Raw genomic sequence first — 15,375 nt, forward strand, 5'->3', positions numbered from 1 at the left:
TGGCACCAAGGATAATCTTCTCCTGATATGGATATGGGGGGAATAGCAAGGAGGGAGGAATGCAGCAATAGCTTAATATTTAACTATTTCAGGGCTGACAGAAACTACAGTGAGGTACAGAAGACTCTTTCCTGGTTACTCAGATAGGGAAAGTCTCTAACGAATAGGAAAAACTGCTCAATAAGACTATGAATTTCTGCTGCCATCAGGATTTGCATGAGAAGATTGAAGAGCATAAACTTTAAGCATAATATGAGATATCAGCATACCAAGAACAAAACCCCTTATCATTGTTTGGCAGCTTTCCTTCTTAGCTACCAAAAGCTAAGAAGGAGCTGAAAAGATTGGAATTAGGAGACTTTTCTCATAACAGCTATTAAAAAATTAAAGATTGGATTAAAACTTGATTCTTTCTGATCCCCTTTCAAAAACTGAAAAGTCCTTAGTGCAGTAAATGCAGTTATGTGATTCTTGAACCTGTTGAAAAAAAGGAAAATATTAAAAGCAAAGAATGTGAGATTTTATTCCTTGATACCATTAGAGTGGCATCATTTTACAATAGTATTTTATTTGTCTTCTATTAAAGAAGACATTTATGAAATAAATAATACATCTAATAAAATGTATTTGTCTTAATATTTAAACATTTAAGATGATAGGTACTTTGCTTCTGTTTGTAATCTGGACCTAAACCATAAGATCTAGGAGCTGTACAAATGACACCTTCTGTCAATCTTGCAGCTAGATCTGATATTCAAGGTTCTGTAGAATACTTATTTTAGCTGTGTCACCTTGGAACCCAGTTGGCACTTTTGCACCTCCTGAATAGCTGCTCATAGAAAAGCACACAGGTTACTTTTCAGAAAATCTTCTGGAAAGGCAAGTCATAAGATGTTTGGTTTAGGTAAAGTTAATGAGCCTTGTAACTGCCTGAGAAATACTAAATTGGACTGCAGAGCGGTTGCACACTAGCACATCTCTCCCCTTATGTGCAAATGGTACTGTAAAGGGTGAGTCAGTCCACAAAAGCCCTTCCTGAAATAATTTCCACTGCAAAATTAGAGGCTGTGGAGGTTTAGGCAACATACGCTGGACACTGCGTCTATCCAGATAAAATGGGTGAAGTGTAACTCTGTTGCCCTTCTTTTTAGCTCAGCATATCTCAGTGTCTTCCTTGGAGGAACACAGGATGTATTCTTGTTTACCAAGTCTGACTGACCTCTGGACTACCCTTCCTTTTAGCTATTTTCTGCTAGTTCTGTGTGACATCTCATCACTTGTGGGTTTTTTTGGGGGGAAGTGAAATTTAACAACTTTCAATTGTAACTCTTCAGAAATCTTTGTCCCTTTTTTGGTTATTTTTAACAAATGGGAACCTTGGTCATGATTCTTGTGTGGAGTGGAATTGTGTAAGAACACAGTGATTGTTGTAAGGCAGAACACTGCATTCTTAATATTAATAATAATTATTACTAACACGAAGCTGCACTGCACATTTTGTTCTGGGTTTGTAGCACCAAAACAGTGCTTATTCTGTATTTACAAATAACTTGACATGTACACACAGTGTCTTACATCCCCAAACTGAGCAATTAGTGAGGAAATGAAACAAGAAAGTCCTACTGTTTTCCCAAAGGATTAAGAAACTGAAAAGAAAGCAGTCTTATGCAGTTATTAAATGTTCTCCCCCACATTCGTGTTTCTATGAAGAACTTAGCTCATGAACTTTGAGAACATGGTATTGTTGATGTATTGGCTCTCCCAAAGCTTATAAAATTCTCCAAGAAAAAGAGGCCAAGTTTATATTTAACAAGCTTTATCAAACCATTGAAGTTAAGTGAAAAGCACACTGATATGCTATATAAAGTACACAGAAAGGGCTTGGAAAGCTTGCAGAAAATAATTGAGCCAAATACTCTCTCCCACGATCGCCACTCAACGTATTAGTTATTGCAGTGAAAAAGAAGTGTACACATGAGTTGTATTTAGAGTCCTGCATCTCTCATGGTAATTCTTGTTTTGTATCGAGTGCACATTCCTTTAACTGGGTCCGAGCACTGAAGTGACCGCTTTAAAGCTTTGCAACATGTTCTTCTAGAAGTTCATAACAACAGTGTTTGGGGGGGAATTTAGGGAAAAGTTTTGAAGAAATATTTTTTGTGGAGCTTTAATTATAGGAAAATACATCAACTTTTATTTGGAGAATGCTTGTATGTGTGCACAGATGTATAAAATAGCAGTGCATTAGAAATGAAGATGATAGTATTTGTGCATGAATGTACTGCACACGTGTGAGGTTTCTTCCTGTTAATTTAAAAATTCTAACCATTTAAGCAAAAAAAAACTAAATCACATGAAACAAAGCAGCAAAAATACTATTGCAAACAATTAACAGGCCATTACATGGCAGCCTTCCACTATCTGAAGGGACTCTTCATTAGGGACTGTAGTGATAGGACAAGGGGTAATGGCTTGAAACTTAAACAGCAGATGTTTAGATTGGATATAAGGAAGAAATTCTTTACTGTTAGGGTGATGAGGTACTGGAATGGGTTGCCCAGGGAGGTAGTGAATGCTCCATCCCTGGCAGTGTTCAAGACCAGGTTGGATGAAGCTTTGGGTGATATGATTTAGTGTGAGGTGTCCCTGCCCATGGCAGGGGGGTTGGAACTTGATGATCTGAAGGTCCTTTCCAACCCTAACTATTCTATGATTCTGTGATTACTGCCCAAGCCAGCCTGAAGTCCTTGAGGCTGTGTGAGCATTAATATCTCACACAGCAAACACATAATCCAAAATACACAAAGGTTTAAAGAAAGAGATGTAATGATTCTTAAAATTACTATAATATTAAGGGGTTAATCAGTTTCCTACAGACTTCAAGCATTTTATTTATTTAATGACACAAAACTTCCATTCAAGCTCTGTAGCCTGTAGTATTTTAAAATACATTAATATTTGGTCAACCTTTATATCAGGCTGCTTATTTTGTCCTAATTCCAGAAAGCAAAGGGGTCCTCAATTCTTGTTTTTTGTTTTCCTCTGTCTCCTACCTGTAGAAGAGCTCTTGCAGTGGTGCTATTTCATGTTCTCCTGGTGCAAAAGAAGTTCCTTCTTACTTTTTATTTGATTTCCTGAAAACAAGTCTTTTATTTCAGCTTGGAATTGCAAATCATCTCAATTCTTGTTCTCACTTGCCTAAGGAGCCTATAAAGACATGAAGAGACTTAGTTTAGCAATGCAAATGGAAAATGTGTCAAGTTTTTAATATATATGTCACTTACAAATACTCTAGGTGCCAGAGGTGTTTGTAACGTCTGAGGACATGCCTGAATTACTACAGTTGTTAATTATGCACCAGACCTGCCTCTAAAAGAGGAATTTCCAAGACAGCTCTATCCAGTGCTCTCTGTTTATCTCTAGTTGACAGCTGTCCATCAGGCATGACGTCAGTTTGTTGTTTCTGGAGACACAGGCTGATACAGGGTCTTCAGAAGTAAGTGGAAGTCTTTGTTACCACCTGACTTTGGCAACCATTGTTCCCAGAAAGACCTCTTAGACTTCAGGCTGTCCTGGCTGCTGAATGCTGGGCCTGTTAACCATGGAGAGGTTCCTTCTCCTAGAAGCTGAGAACAGCAGCTAAAGAGGCTGTGCTGGAAAGCACAAAGTATGATTACAGTTGAATTCCAGCTTCCACTAGAGCCCCTCCTCCTCAGCTCTCAGTGCAATCCTGACCAGGATTTAGGGAGCTCTAATTCTTTGCAGCTAGATGGGTGTACCTTCAGTGGTGTACATGTGGGCCCCTCCAAGTACAAGACTTTTGTTGAGATTCTCCTGTAAACATCTGTGAAAGGTGAGTGGATCAGAAAGTTTGAATAAGGCCTTTAGTGTGGCTTTATTTTATTGAGAAATCACTGTATTTAAAAGAGCATTTGGAGGGGAATAGTGTGCTTCAAGGTTAAAAAGCTTTTTCCTTTCTTTTTCCTTTTTTCCCCGGTTAAAAAGGAGCTCTCATTTGAAGAGCCTTTATCCAATTTGGAATCACCTTTTACAGTGCTCAGGTAAATGTTAGAATGGAAATCATAAATCACACAGGCAGAAAGTTTGTGAATCTTCATGTCAAATATAATTAAATATATTGACTTCTCCACAAGAAACACAATGCCCAGAGCTGCTCTGCTGTTTTTTATTGAAGATAAGGCAGTAGGTTACTAACCTCCTTTATCTCATTCATTTCTGGAAACCTGCTTTTCTCACAGTTCCACGCCAGCCTGGAGTGAGCAATAATCTGTTTGAAATACTTGAAATTGAAAGAGGAATTACTGCCGATGAATTTGAAGCAAATGATGACCCAGGTAAAGATCATGTCTCGTGTTCAGGGCCTAGGGTTTAGGATTTGTTGAGATTTCTTGGGGTTTTGTATGTTTTTACAGGACTCCTACATCTTATGCCGCTTGTTTAAACTATGCTTTAGTAAAAAGAAAAAACCCACCACATACATGAACCTTTGTAGTTTTATTTTCTAACAGATTTAGCACAAAAATAGTGTGAATTGTTAATAACAACACTAGCATCCTTTTTATTGTTTTAGTTTTTCTTCTTCTGCATTTAATTTTTGTACTTAGTTGCTGGTGTCAGCCACAAGTGAAATTGCTGTAGTTCCCAAAGCAGAACAAGCCAAATCATTGCGTTTGGGGGGTTTTTAGGGTGATTTTGACTCATTTCTCTGTTGTGCCCAGGTGTGCTGGTACACAGCTGTAATTTTGACAGTGGACTGTGTGGATGGATCAGGGATAAAGAGGATGATTTGCACTGGGAGCCAGTGAGAGATGCATCAGGTAAGATACCTTTGTACAATCACATCCTGTAGTGAAGAACCACCTAGCCTTGGGCTGATGACAGTTCTCGCATTATGTTGAGTTCACACACCTTCTGTTGCCTTTAATTCTAGGATACATTTCATACTCCCACCTCTTCTGTGTGTGAAAATCAGAACTGAGGATTCCCAACATGAAAGAACAATTGAGAATTTACACTTTTATCGTACCTGGTATCTCCACAATAGGAATGCCTCTGAAGGAATAGAAAATGTATACAGTAAGAGGTTATTTGTCTTAAAAGAATCAAAAAGAACAAAAAATGTGGACTAGAGAACAACATTTATTTACGGTGAAACAAAGCTTATTTTTCAAACCACCACACAAACATAATTATTTCCATATTACTAACAAAATCCCAGAATGTGCTGGGAATAGTCTTTGTTCTGCTGCCAAATATAATCTTCTGCTTTAACCTCTCAGTTTGATTTTATTGAATTTACTCCAAGTTACAGCAACATGTATACAGGAAAACTGTTGAGTAACTGGAATGAAGACAAGTTAGGTGCTCACATGCAGAGACTGGGTATGTTTGGGATGGTAAAAAGGGACTGCAGTGAACATCAGACACAGTGCACACTTGCCACTTGCGATATAGGTGAAGCCAAAGCAGCAACCACTTGTAACTGCTCACCTCTGTCACTGTAGCCCAGCAGAACTGCACATCTGCACTGCTGGAAGTTGGTTGTACTTTGTCCCCTGCTGGTTTTACTATGTGGCACTGAGAGGTTGGTTGTCCTTGCCTGTGAGCCCTCCTCCCAGCAGAGCTTGCCCCACTGTGCTGGGAATTAGACACACATCTCTGGCTCCCCATAATGATGGGATTACTTCATACCCAGAAGAGCAGCCTTTGAAGTGCACAATGCTTACATTATGCGAGGGATAGCAGACTTCGGAAGGAAACGTGCTCTCAGGCGGTAAAACATTACAGGTTAAGTTGAGGGAGGGTGAGGGCACTGAGAGCCATTTCCTTATGCACCACCTCATCACAGATGTCTGCTCTACAGTGCCATTGATGGCACAGTCATTTGCCACCGCAGCAGGTGACCTGGCACCTTTTCCAGGCTGTTTAGCTGGCAGAGTGGAAGTGCTATCTTCACTGACTGGACAGGCCCCTTCCCCATCACAGGAATGGTCTAGTGTCTCCTGAGCTGCTTACAACACTTAGAAAGTCTCAGGAATGGCTCAGAGAGCAGAACTCCTTCCTCCTGCAGATAACAGGCAGCTGTCTCCTGCTTGTAGGCTCGCATTTGTAAAGATCACACATAATCCAATCATCTTCTTGGTAAATGGGTTTAAAACCACTTTGAGAAAGTCACTCAAAGCATATTCATTACCCGTGCTCAAAAGTTGCTGTTAATATATGTTAAGTTCCAGAACTATGATTTTAACCGGCTTTTTTTTTTTTAGCCTTTTTTTTTCCCCTCCTGCGCTGCTTCCCAGCCAGGGACAATCCCAGCTTTTTGTTTCCTGTGTATGTTCTGCTGCTGTTGACATAACCTGTTAAAACGAGTCCCTTGAAGTCACCCACCCACACCCTCCTGTCTGCAATACCTTGTTGCAAGGATTTATTTTCACAGCTTGTTCCCGAGTGTTTGCTTTCACCTTTCAAAGTTTGCTATTTATTGGTTTATCAGAATCTGCATTTCGAAAGGTGCCATGCTGAATGAAGCCTTGCAAGCTTATCTCGCATGCAGAAAATGCTGATGTGAGGGGACCTTTTCCTGCAGGCATACGTTGGCTTTGTGCTTACCTAAATCTGTTTCCCATTGATTGGATTCAGTCACTGTAACTATCTGAAACAGATGCAGTTAATGAGTCAAGGCAGTAGTTTTTGTAGTGATATAATTGTATCTACAACAAACAGGTGCAGTTATTTAAACTCTATTACTCTATTATGCTTATTTTATCAGTCAATGACCTTGAGGCAAAACCAATGCATTAAAAATACCCACAAAAAAAAACCCCACCACCAAAAACTGTAACACCTCCTTGGGCGAACGGATCCCACTTCATGCCCAAACACAGATCTGGAGCCGCAGACAGCACTATAGTACTTTGCTTTGTTAAATCTCACAGAGACTGAAGAACTTAAAACCCTATGTAGTAGTAGGGGATTGGAGACAAGGTTGGCTCTCCTTTTCAGTGTGCAAGAAGCCCTGGTTCAGTGTCATTAAATCACACCTGAGGTGTGAGGTGGCTTTCAAAAAGAAGTTTTCAAAACCATAAAGCTCTGGTTGAGTAGTAGCAGGGTGACAATTTAAATGGAAAATATTTTTCTGTCCTATAATTAGGACTGTGTATGGCGACACTGTTACAACCCCCCAGGATTTCTATGTCATTAGTTTCAACTAAGGAGCCTAACCGCAAACTTTACCTTAAGTTCATTAACCTTAGGGTTGTTGGATGTTGCCATTCCTAGGATCTTCTAATTTTCATGTTCATGTTCTAGTGTTTTTTATGAAGGCACCTTTGTTTCATACGTGATCAGAGATAATAATACGGTTTTGAATTAAGTATGGATGTTCAGTGACAACTTACTGTTAGAGAAGACTTCAGGGAGTGTATCAAGTTGACAGCCATTTGGAAATCAATACTATTTCTAGCTTTGTGTATCTGTTCCAGATTAGGAGTTTAAATTATGGTTAAACAAAAAAAATATATATCTGTGTTTGCAAATGGATATGCTTTCAGACTTAATTTGTTAATACAGTTCCCAAAAAAAGGAAAGGGACAGAACCATAACTCGATTACATGGTATCATTTATGCTGGCTGCCTCATTCATCTATCCCATAGCAAAAACCTGCAGTTTACAAGGTGTGTAAAAGTACACAGTAGCTTTAATGTCACTGTGGGTTTGAAACCATGCAGTCACCAAGTGGTTGTCAGAAATGAAGCTCCCATTTTCAAAAGAGGTTTTACTTGCTTTGTAAAACAGAAATTAGATTGGCAAGACCTAACCTGATACTAATGTAAACAGAAGAGCAGCGCTGTAAAAGCCTTACCCTGCAGGAGGCAGGTGCATCAGTTCTGGTTCATGTTCCAGAAACTCTCTGCCTGTTTAAGGCTCACTGGACCTTTTTCAATGTTTTGCTTTTTTTAGTGACTCTTGTGCACTTGGTACTGCAATACAGTAGAGTTAAAACCCCTCAACCACCACAGCTAACTGCTTTTTCTTTTGCAGGGGGGCAGTACCTTACCATCTCTGACCCCAAAGGCAAAGAAGGAAAAGTAGCGCGTCTTATCCTGCCATTGGGCCACATGGCTCAGGCTGGTGACCTGTGCCTGTCATTCCGGCATAAAGTGCCTGGGCTGCATTCTGGCACGCTCCAAGTCTTTGTAAGGAAAAACGGTGCTCACGGACCAGCTGTGTGGGGAAGGAATGGTGGCCATGGCTGGAGACAGACACACATAACTTTACGAGAACAAGGCATCAAGAGTGTGAGTACCAATGCAGGAGATGCCTTTTGATTTTTTACGTGAGAAGCTCAAGACACTTAAGATGGGTGTAGCACTTGACTGTTTGTCTTCTGGATCCGATTTCAGCCTTTAATCCGTGATAATGTAATCACATGAAGCATAAGAGAGTTATGCACTTTTTCATGTTAGTTTTATGCAGAAAAAAATGTCCCACCTGTAGCAACAGACACATGGGAAATGACAAATTATCTGTATTGATCTACCTCATGAAGTTGATTTTAAGGTAATCACCATGTAGGAAAGAGCAGTCTAAGGAAAATGGCCTGGATCAAGGTTCCTCATGAACAATGCTTTTAATAATGCAGCATCATGAAATAGGAAGAATCATCCCCTGTGGATTCATAACTGGCCAAACCAAGGCAAAGATACTGAAAATGTCAGTTTTGATAATGCTGGGAGGTTACATATGCAATCTCCCACAGTTTTTTGCTCTTCACTATACCTGCAGCAATCAAACGAAGCTATCTCTTGTGTGTCTCATATCATGGAGAATCTTTTAATACATGGAAAGCTTAGCCACACTGGTTGATAAACCAGTATCAAATCCTTGGCATTTTTCTTCAGCCTCTGCTCAGTTTTGAAGGTAGTTTCTGTTTTAGATCTGAAGAAGGGACTTGGGTGCTTCAGGACCTGGTTTGCTCTGACTTATATATACAGTGGTCTGAAAAGCTCACACATAATAATGTTCACTGTAGGAGCAGGTTACAACACACACACACTGTTTAGCTCCAAAATTTATATTAGGGCTGTAATTAGCACAGATAATTTTCTAAAACTTCACCTTAGCAATAATAACAAAGAAACAGAAAAAACAGACATAATTCTGAGCAAAATGAATGGGCTTTTGTGAGTCAGTTCTGATTGCCTGGGCTTCCTTACTGTTGAGACTTATCTTGACCAAAGCTTCTTTCATTTTAAATTATTTTTGCACTCAAATTGTTCTGTTTCTCTTCCCAGGTTATCTTCAAAGGGGAGAAGGGAGAAGGAAGAATTGGGGATATTGGACTAGATGATGTGGTCTTGAGGAGAGGACGCTGCTCTGAAGATCATTAGCAAAGACAATGGACCAGCACAGTCATTCTCCTCTAGCCCTTCTCATGCTATTCCTACCAGGCTTTGAAACAGAACTGCATGAAAGAGAAGAAAAAGTTGAAGAGTTGACAACTTCGCAGTGGTCTACTAAGTGCAATCTCACTGAAAAACATGGAGGAGCATCTCCAAGGATTCAGGAACTCTAATCCCATGCTGGTTGTTTCTATTATTCCTTACCCCTAAATCATATTTTATATGTAATAACCTTATCACCTGTTAGGCCTGGTGAGCGCTCACGCAAAGAGCACTTGTGAAAAAGGGAGAATTACAAATGGTGGCAAAAGAAAGCTCCTGCTCAGCAAGTTTTAGTGTTAACTGATAGTTTTTATCTTCCCATTGTGCTGCTCTTTCATTGATTAGATTTGGCACAGTGGGATTGATCTAGCTTCAGAGTCACCTCAGATTAATGGGAGCCTGGACCTGAACTTTGGCTTACTGCCACCAACCTTTGAAGAAGGGTTTGCTTCATATTTAATATTAAGCATATATTTTGGTGTTGAATCGGTATTAACAAGAAGCAGTTATAGAGAGTAGGCTCTGCCTCGTGTAATATTGCTACGCTGTGTTTTGTGTATATGTGTATGGTTATAACATATTTATGGTTTTAATATTCACAGACTCTAGTTGCAAGGTAATTGGCAGCTGTGCTTTCTTATTGTACAAGACAGGAGCTCAGCATGTTCTTTGATCGCGCTGGTCATGCCAATAGTTACGTTACCAAAGTCAGTTAATGGTGCTCATTGAAAAACGCTGGTGCAGTTTTTCACGTTGTAATATGCTGAAGGCAAAATGCCCAAAACCCTTAGATGTAAACCAGCATCTGGTTAATGCTGTACAGGTTTGTATTTAGCTCAGGAGCAAGTCCCAAAGGGCTCTCAATCCTGCAAGAAACTCCTGGTTCAGTTGAAAACTGAGCAGCCTGGAGAAGATAAGGTGCTGTGGCTTGTAAGTCTGAGCCCATTGACCCCACCAGAAATGTTCCCTTCCCACAGGTGACACAAGCCAAAAGGGCAGCCACATGAACAAACACTCCGTGTACAATTCAGACAATGAAATGCCTTCAGTGATCTTTGTTAAACGTCCATATTCCACCCAACCCTTCTGTACATAATAAACACTTTATTCATTAGAACTAGAATAGCTATTAGGCCTAGCTGGGACTAAATATTTATCAGAACTTTGGACTAATTTTTTAGTTATGTATCATGCATGTGGTGTGCAGTTTCCCAGGGAATTCTGCTGTTTGGATTGGGATATTTTTTAAATGAAGATCATCACCATCAGCCATTGCTGCTAACAACTGAAATTTGACAAAGAAATTGTAACATTGAAGAAAATGACAGGAGATTAAACAACATTTTATCAGTGGTGCAGCCTTAAAGCTTCAGAACTAGATGATCTTAAGGTTCTTCCCAACCCTGACTATTCTATGATTCATAATGTATATATAGAAGGAATGAGTCTCAAATCTTTTAAATACTTAAATACAATAGAAAGTAAATACCACTTTCATATCATGTTTTAAAATCATAATGAATAAATATTCACGTTAAGCCTTGCACAAAGTCCACAGAGACAAAACTGCAAGACTGTTAGAGGTTGTATTCCCAGCCCCTCAGTACTGTTCTGAAAGGATTTCTGCAGTTTGTCCCCTAGGACAAAGCAAGGTATGTACAGCAGAAGTTTCTTTGACCAAACAGCCTGCAAATGTGTATCAGGAAACATTTTGAAAAGGAAAAAAACTAATACATTTGTAAACATTCTTGAACTGTTTTGCTTCAAATATGATTGATTGTGATCTTTTTCTTATGTTACTTTGTAATATGTCAGAAATATTTGTGAATAGTTGAAATACTTTGTTCTTATTTTAAAGTAATCAGTAAAGGAGGCTGTTACTTGTTACTAATTGTCAATCTTGTTTTCATTTCTGGATCAAAACTCTCCTTTTTATTGCAGTGAAATGAACCAACAGATGACAGGTAGCTCTTGTTATCAGATTTAAAAATAAAAGTGTATGTCACAGTTTTCACTGTAATACAACAAGAGCATTATAGGTATTATTGTACGTATTATCCAAGAGGAAGAATGACAAACTTCAACCTACCTTTTTTTAGGAACAGTCTCACGAGTAATTTAAGAGCTTCTGCAATACAAATTTTCCATTTTAGAGGAAGCAGCAGCTACCGTAGTTCCACACACTGCTCCACAAATTGTTCCATTCTTTGGCATCTAGCATGTTTAACAGGTTTTTGCTGCTTTAGAAATGGCCCTTAGAATCCCAAATTTGAATGAATTCAGGAGTTGAACAGATATAAGTGCTCAGGTGACATGGGGAGGATTTTGGGTCTCTGTTCTATTTCATCCTGACAGTCAGACAAGTAACACTGTAAAGCCTTGTGACCACTGAAGCCTCTGCTGACAGTGATCAGCCTGAGTCCGGCTCTCCAGGAGCTGCTCTGACTGTAAGTCACTCACCTCTGCAGCTGGTTGTGCTGTGGTGCTCTATGTGTCACCTTTCAGTGGTTCTGAGGAGCCAAGGCCAGGTCAGGTGAGTGGTTCTGCTGTGATGATCCTTCTCCAGCTCCTGATGCTCCTGCCCTTCCAGGCAGCTCCATCCAGCCACACAGCTCAGCCAAGACAGAGCAGATACTGCTGTCTCTGTGTGAACCCCAGGGAAGATATGGGAATATGGCCTGGGGTCTTCCTGCGATGTGGGTTCTAACTGCCCTTCCTGCTTTGGGTTTTATAAACAGGTAACTGTGCCAAAATAAATACTTAGGCAAGCAGAAGAAATTACAGTAAATTAGCATAAAAACATTCATGAAATGTACTGTATAACCACTTGCTAGCTTAGAATTTAATGGTTTTAATGACATTAAACTTTTATCCCCCAAAAAAACTTAAAATAGCATTTCTTCATAAGTTACAAGTACCATGACAAGCAGCAGTGTGTGCATTTACTGCATTTGCTGACATCAATGTGAGTACAATGGAAGGGATCGATACAAACTTTGGTTTCCAAGTTCCATTCTATACAGTTACCTCACCTATCACCAGAGCCATGTCATTAGGTCTCCAGTGAGTATTTCCGATAGAGCCTGTTCATTCTGGAGAATAGCTGCCCTAGGTTTCCTTCAATAAATTGCATTACACTTGGAGGCCAAAGCATTCATTTTAATATAGTTGGAGACTGCAATAACCACCCTGATGAGAATGAGATTACTCATAAGACAAACCTAAGCAGAAGAATGCTCATGACAGCAGCCTCCACCATCCTACGCTATTCCATGGAGAAAAGATGCAACAGCAGCACCTGCCTCTAACACAAGTGCCAGACCTCTCTATATACATCCCATTACAGACTGAGCCTCCCTGAAAATGAGGCACAGTAACTGTCACAAAGACATTGCAAGATATGCAACAAGATAGACTATAGCTATCTCTCTTCAGGATTTTAATTGTGACTGAGAGTCATTCACTGTCAACTGAGGCCCAGTTAAATTGTATTCCATTTTAACTGATTTTGATCTATACCTCATACACCAAATTATCAAAGGTCTTCTGGTAGTTTTAATAGTTTCTTACTTGCTGTGCATCCTGGTGTCCTGTAGTCATGTAAGGCTTTATGACTTCAGATTTTCCGCACCAATAAAATGGAGGTAAGTGATACATCGGTGTAAACCTGCAGTTTCAGAATGAAATATGAGACATTCCAGTGGCAAGTTCCACTAGTGGTTTGAAAGAACACAGAAACCTCCTCAAGCTTTGAAAGTTAAGGCATTCTCAGAGTACACCTTCTGCTTCAAACTGACTTAATGGTAAGCAAGGGAATGCATTCAGAATGTCTGGAATGCTTTATTTGGCTAAGAGGAAGAAGCCAGTGGACTCAAGATCTTCACGGACCACAAAGACTACTTTAACAGCACAGCCTAAAGCACCTATAGAGTTCAGACATGAGCTCCATGTAGGTTTTCAAGACTGTTAAGTCCAAAATTAATCTAATCCATTCTAGCTGCTCTGCTTTTACCAATTCTCCTTATGCACCTGTATGACCTCTTCCGAGCCCAAACCTGTTTCCTTGTTTTGAAACAAATTGCCCTTTAGCCAGTGGTCTTGCTGGTTGCTTTGGGCTGAGACAGCCTACTCTTTGGAAATCAAATTATTTCTTCTTCATTTCTTTCTCTTAAACTTCACAATCAGCCTGGGTAGCATTACTTACATCAAGATAGTTGCTGCAATTACTCAATGTTAGTGCTCACTAGACTGTTCATATTAGGTTGCCCTTTTTCTCTTAAGAAATCTCTAATTTAACTGCAGATAGTCAAATGGGATATTGTGCTTTCACATGCTCGGTACACATCCAAAGTATAAATCTATCCACAGAAATAATTCCCTGCTCTATAGATCAGGTGTTCCATCACTAGTTTTCTCCAGGTTACTTCTCAATAGCTCTTAAGAATCAATCCTTTCTTCAGCTTCATTCTATAGTACATGGGCAGATTTTTGCCCTGTAACTGTTTTCCCTTAATCCAGCTGTTACAGGACTCCACCAGACCAAGGAGAAAGCCTCATTGCTATCAAACCATTCTCTTGCAGTATCTCAGACACCACATCTCTAGAGCAAAAGGGCCATGCCTACAGCATCTCTGTGCTCGGCATACCAGGAAACGATGTGTAAATGCATACACTGCCCATGTTCCTGCATACACTTGTGCATTGTGCCCAATAGGCCGAGGCCAGTCTTATGTGTTTGAGCAAGGAAGCCAAGTATTTAGGACATGGAATAAGGATTCTCCTCTCTCTGTGACAGAGCAAAATCCTGCCTTCCTCTGACCACAAGATAACTGCAGCACTTCTCCAGTAGTATTTGTTAACCGACTTGATGACATTTTACCTTCTGGCCAGGCCAGGAGTAATCATCCTCCACTCTTCTCCTGGGTTTTCCTTTGTGCATTTCAACAGCCCACGTTCTCATTCCAGACTCTCATCCAGAAGCCTTTTGATACTCATTTTGAGTTTGACAAGCGCCTGGAAAGACACAGTACAGTGTGTACTCAGAGAATGATTTCATTGCATTGGCCTGCAACACCAGTGCAGAAGTTTGAGATTGCCACTTACATGGGATTTCAGGGAGATGCCATCATTGCCCTGGTATCCTGGCAGAAGGGGGAACCCAGCCACAGCTCCATTTCACACGTCCATGAGAGGTGCACTCTCCCTTCCACACTGCAGTCCTAAAGCACATTTTCCTCAGACCCTGTGTCTCAGGTTGTCACACAGCTGCTCCACGGTGGTTCTGCCAAAAAGGACTCACTGCCAGTTTGAAGTATGTTTTTACAGGATTCTATTCCCAGATGAGCACATTAATACATGTGCAGCACAAGTGCTCAGAAAGATAAGCAGTCAGACATATACCATGATATATGATTGGTAACAGATCAAAGACAACATCCAAGTTTTGAATCGAGGGGAAAAAAGCTGGCTGACTTAAAGGAACAAATCTCTTGCCTATTACTTCACTCATTGGATCTTGTTACCAGCATGTTGGGATGCCAGGTGCAAAGAAACTTTCTCCCCTTTTCCAGACCTTTCCATGCAGATACAAATACTAAGTATGGCACAGTGAAATGCACTCTCACATCCTTGGGTTCTAGCACAAGAGCAAGAGCTCCTCATCTGGGAGCTCACACAGCATGTGCCACCTCAGCTGGCAATGACAGCTCAAAGAGTCTTCAGCATCTTGACGTCCAGCCCAATGTGAGTAGAGAACTAAACCCCAAAATGCACTGAGCAGTCCCAGTTACGCTGTTAAGTGAGGGAAGCACCTAGACAACTGTCTAAGAGATTTGATTCAGAGGGGTGCCCAAGGGAGACACTTTGAATTCCATCCTTCTGAAGGTCTTTGTTAGCTCAGGAAATGTTGTC

At 40.3% G+C, this 15,375-nt stretch overlaps 1 protein-coding gene across 5 annotated transcripts in view; it reads left to right on the top strand.

The window, feature by feature from the left end:
* The window catches only part of NPNT (nephronectin), a 47,516-nt gene extending 36,164 nt beyond the window's left edge, over positions 1-11,352 (top strand). For all 5 annotated transcript variants that reach the window (XM_034064872.1, XM_034064876.1, XM_034064874.1 and 2 more), the window contains 4 exons: positions 4,260-4,355; positions 4,740-4,838; positions 8,063-8,319; positions 9,316-11,352. In XM_034064872.1, the coding sequence (XP_033920763.1) occupies positions 4,260-4,355; positions 4,740-4,838; positions 8,063-8,319; positions 9,316-9,411 (548 nt within the window). In that variant the 3' untranslated portion in view covers positions 9,412-11,352. The remainder of the gene's footprint in view (positions 1-4,259; positions 4,356-4,739; positions 4,839-8,062; positions 8,320-9,315) is intronic.
* The last annotated feature ends 4,023 nt before the right edge of the window (positions 11,353-15,375 follow it).

The sequence above is a fragment of the Melopsittacus undulatus genome, chromosome 7 (genome assembly GCF_012275295.1).
Source record: "Melopsittacus undulatus isolate bMelUnd1 chromosome 7, bMelUnd1.mat.Z, whole genome shotgun sequence".
In the NCBI taxonomy this organism is placed as follows: Eukaryota; Metazoa; Chordata; class Aves; order Psittaciformes; family Psittaculidae; genus Melopsittacus; species Melopsittacus undulatus.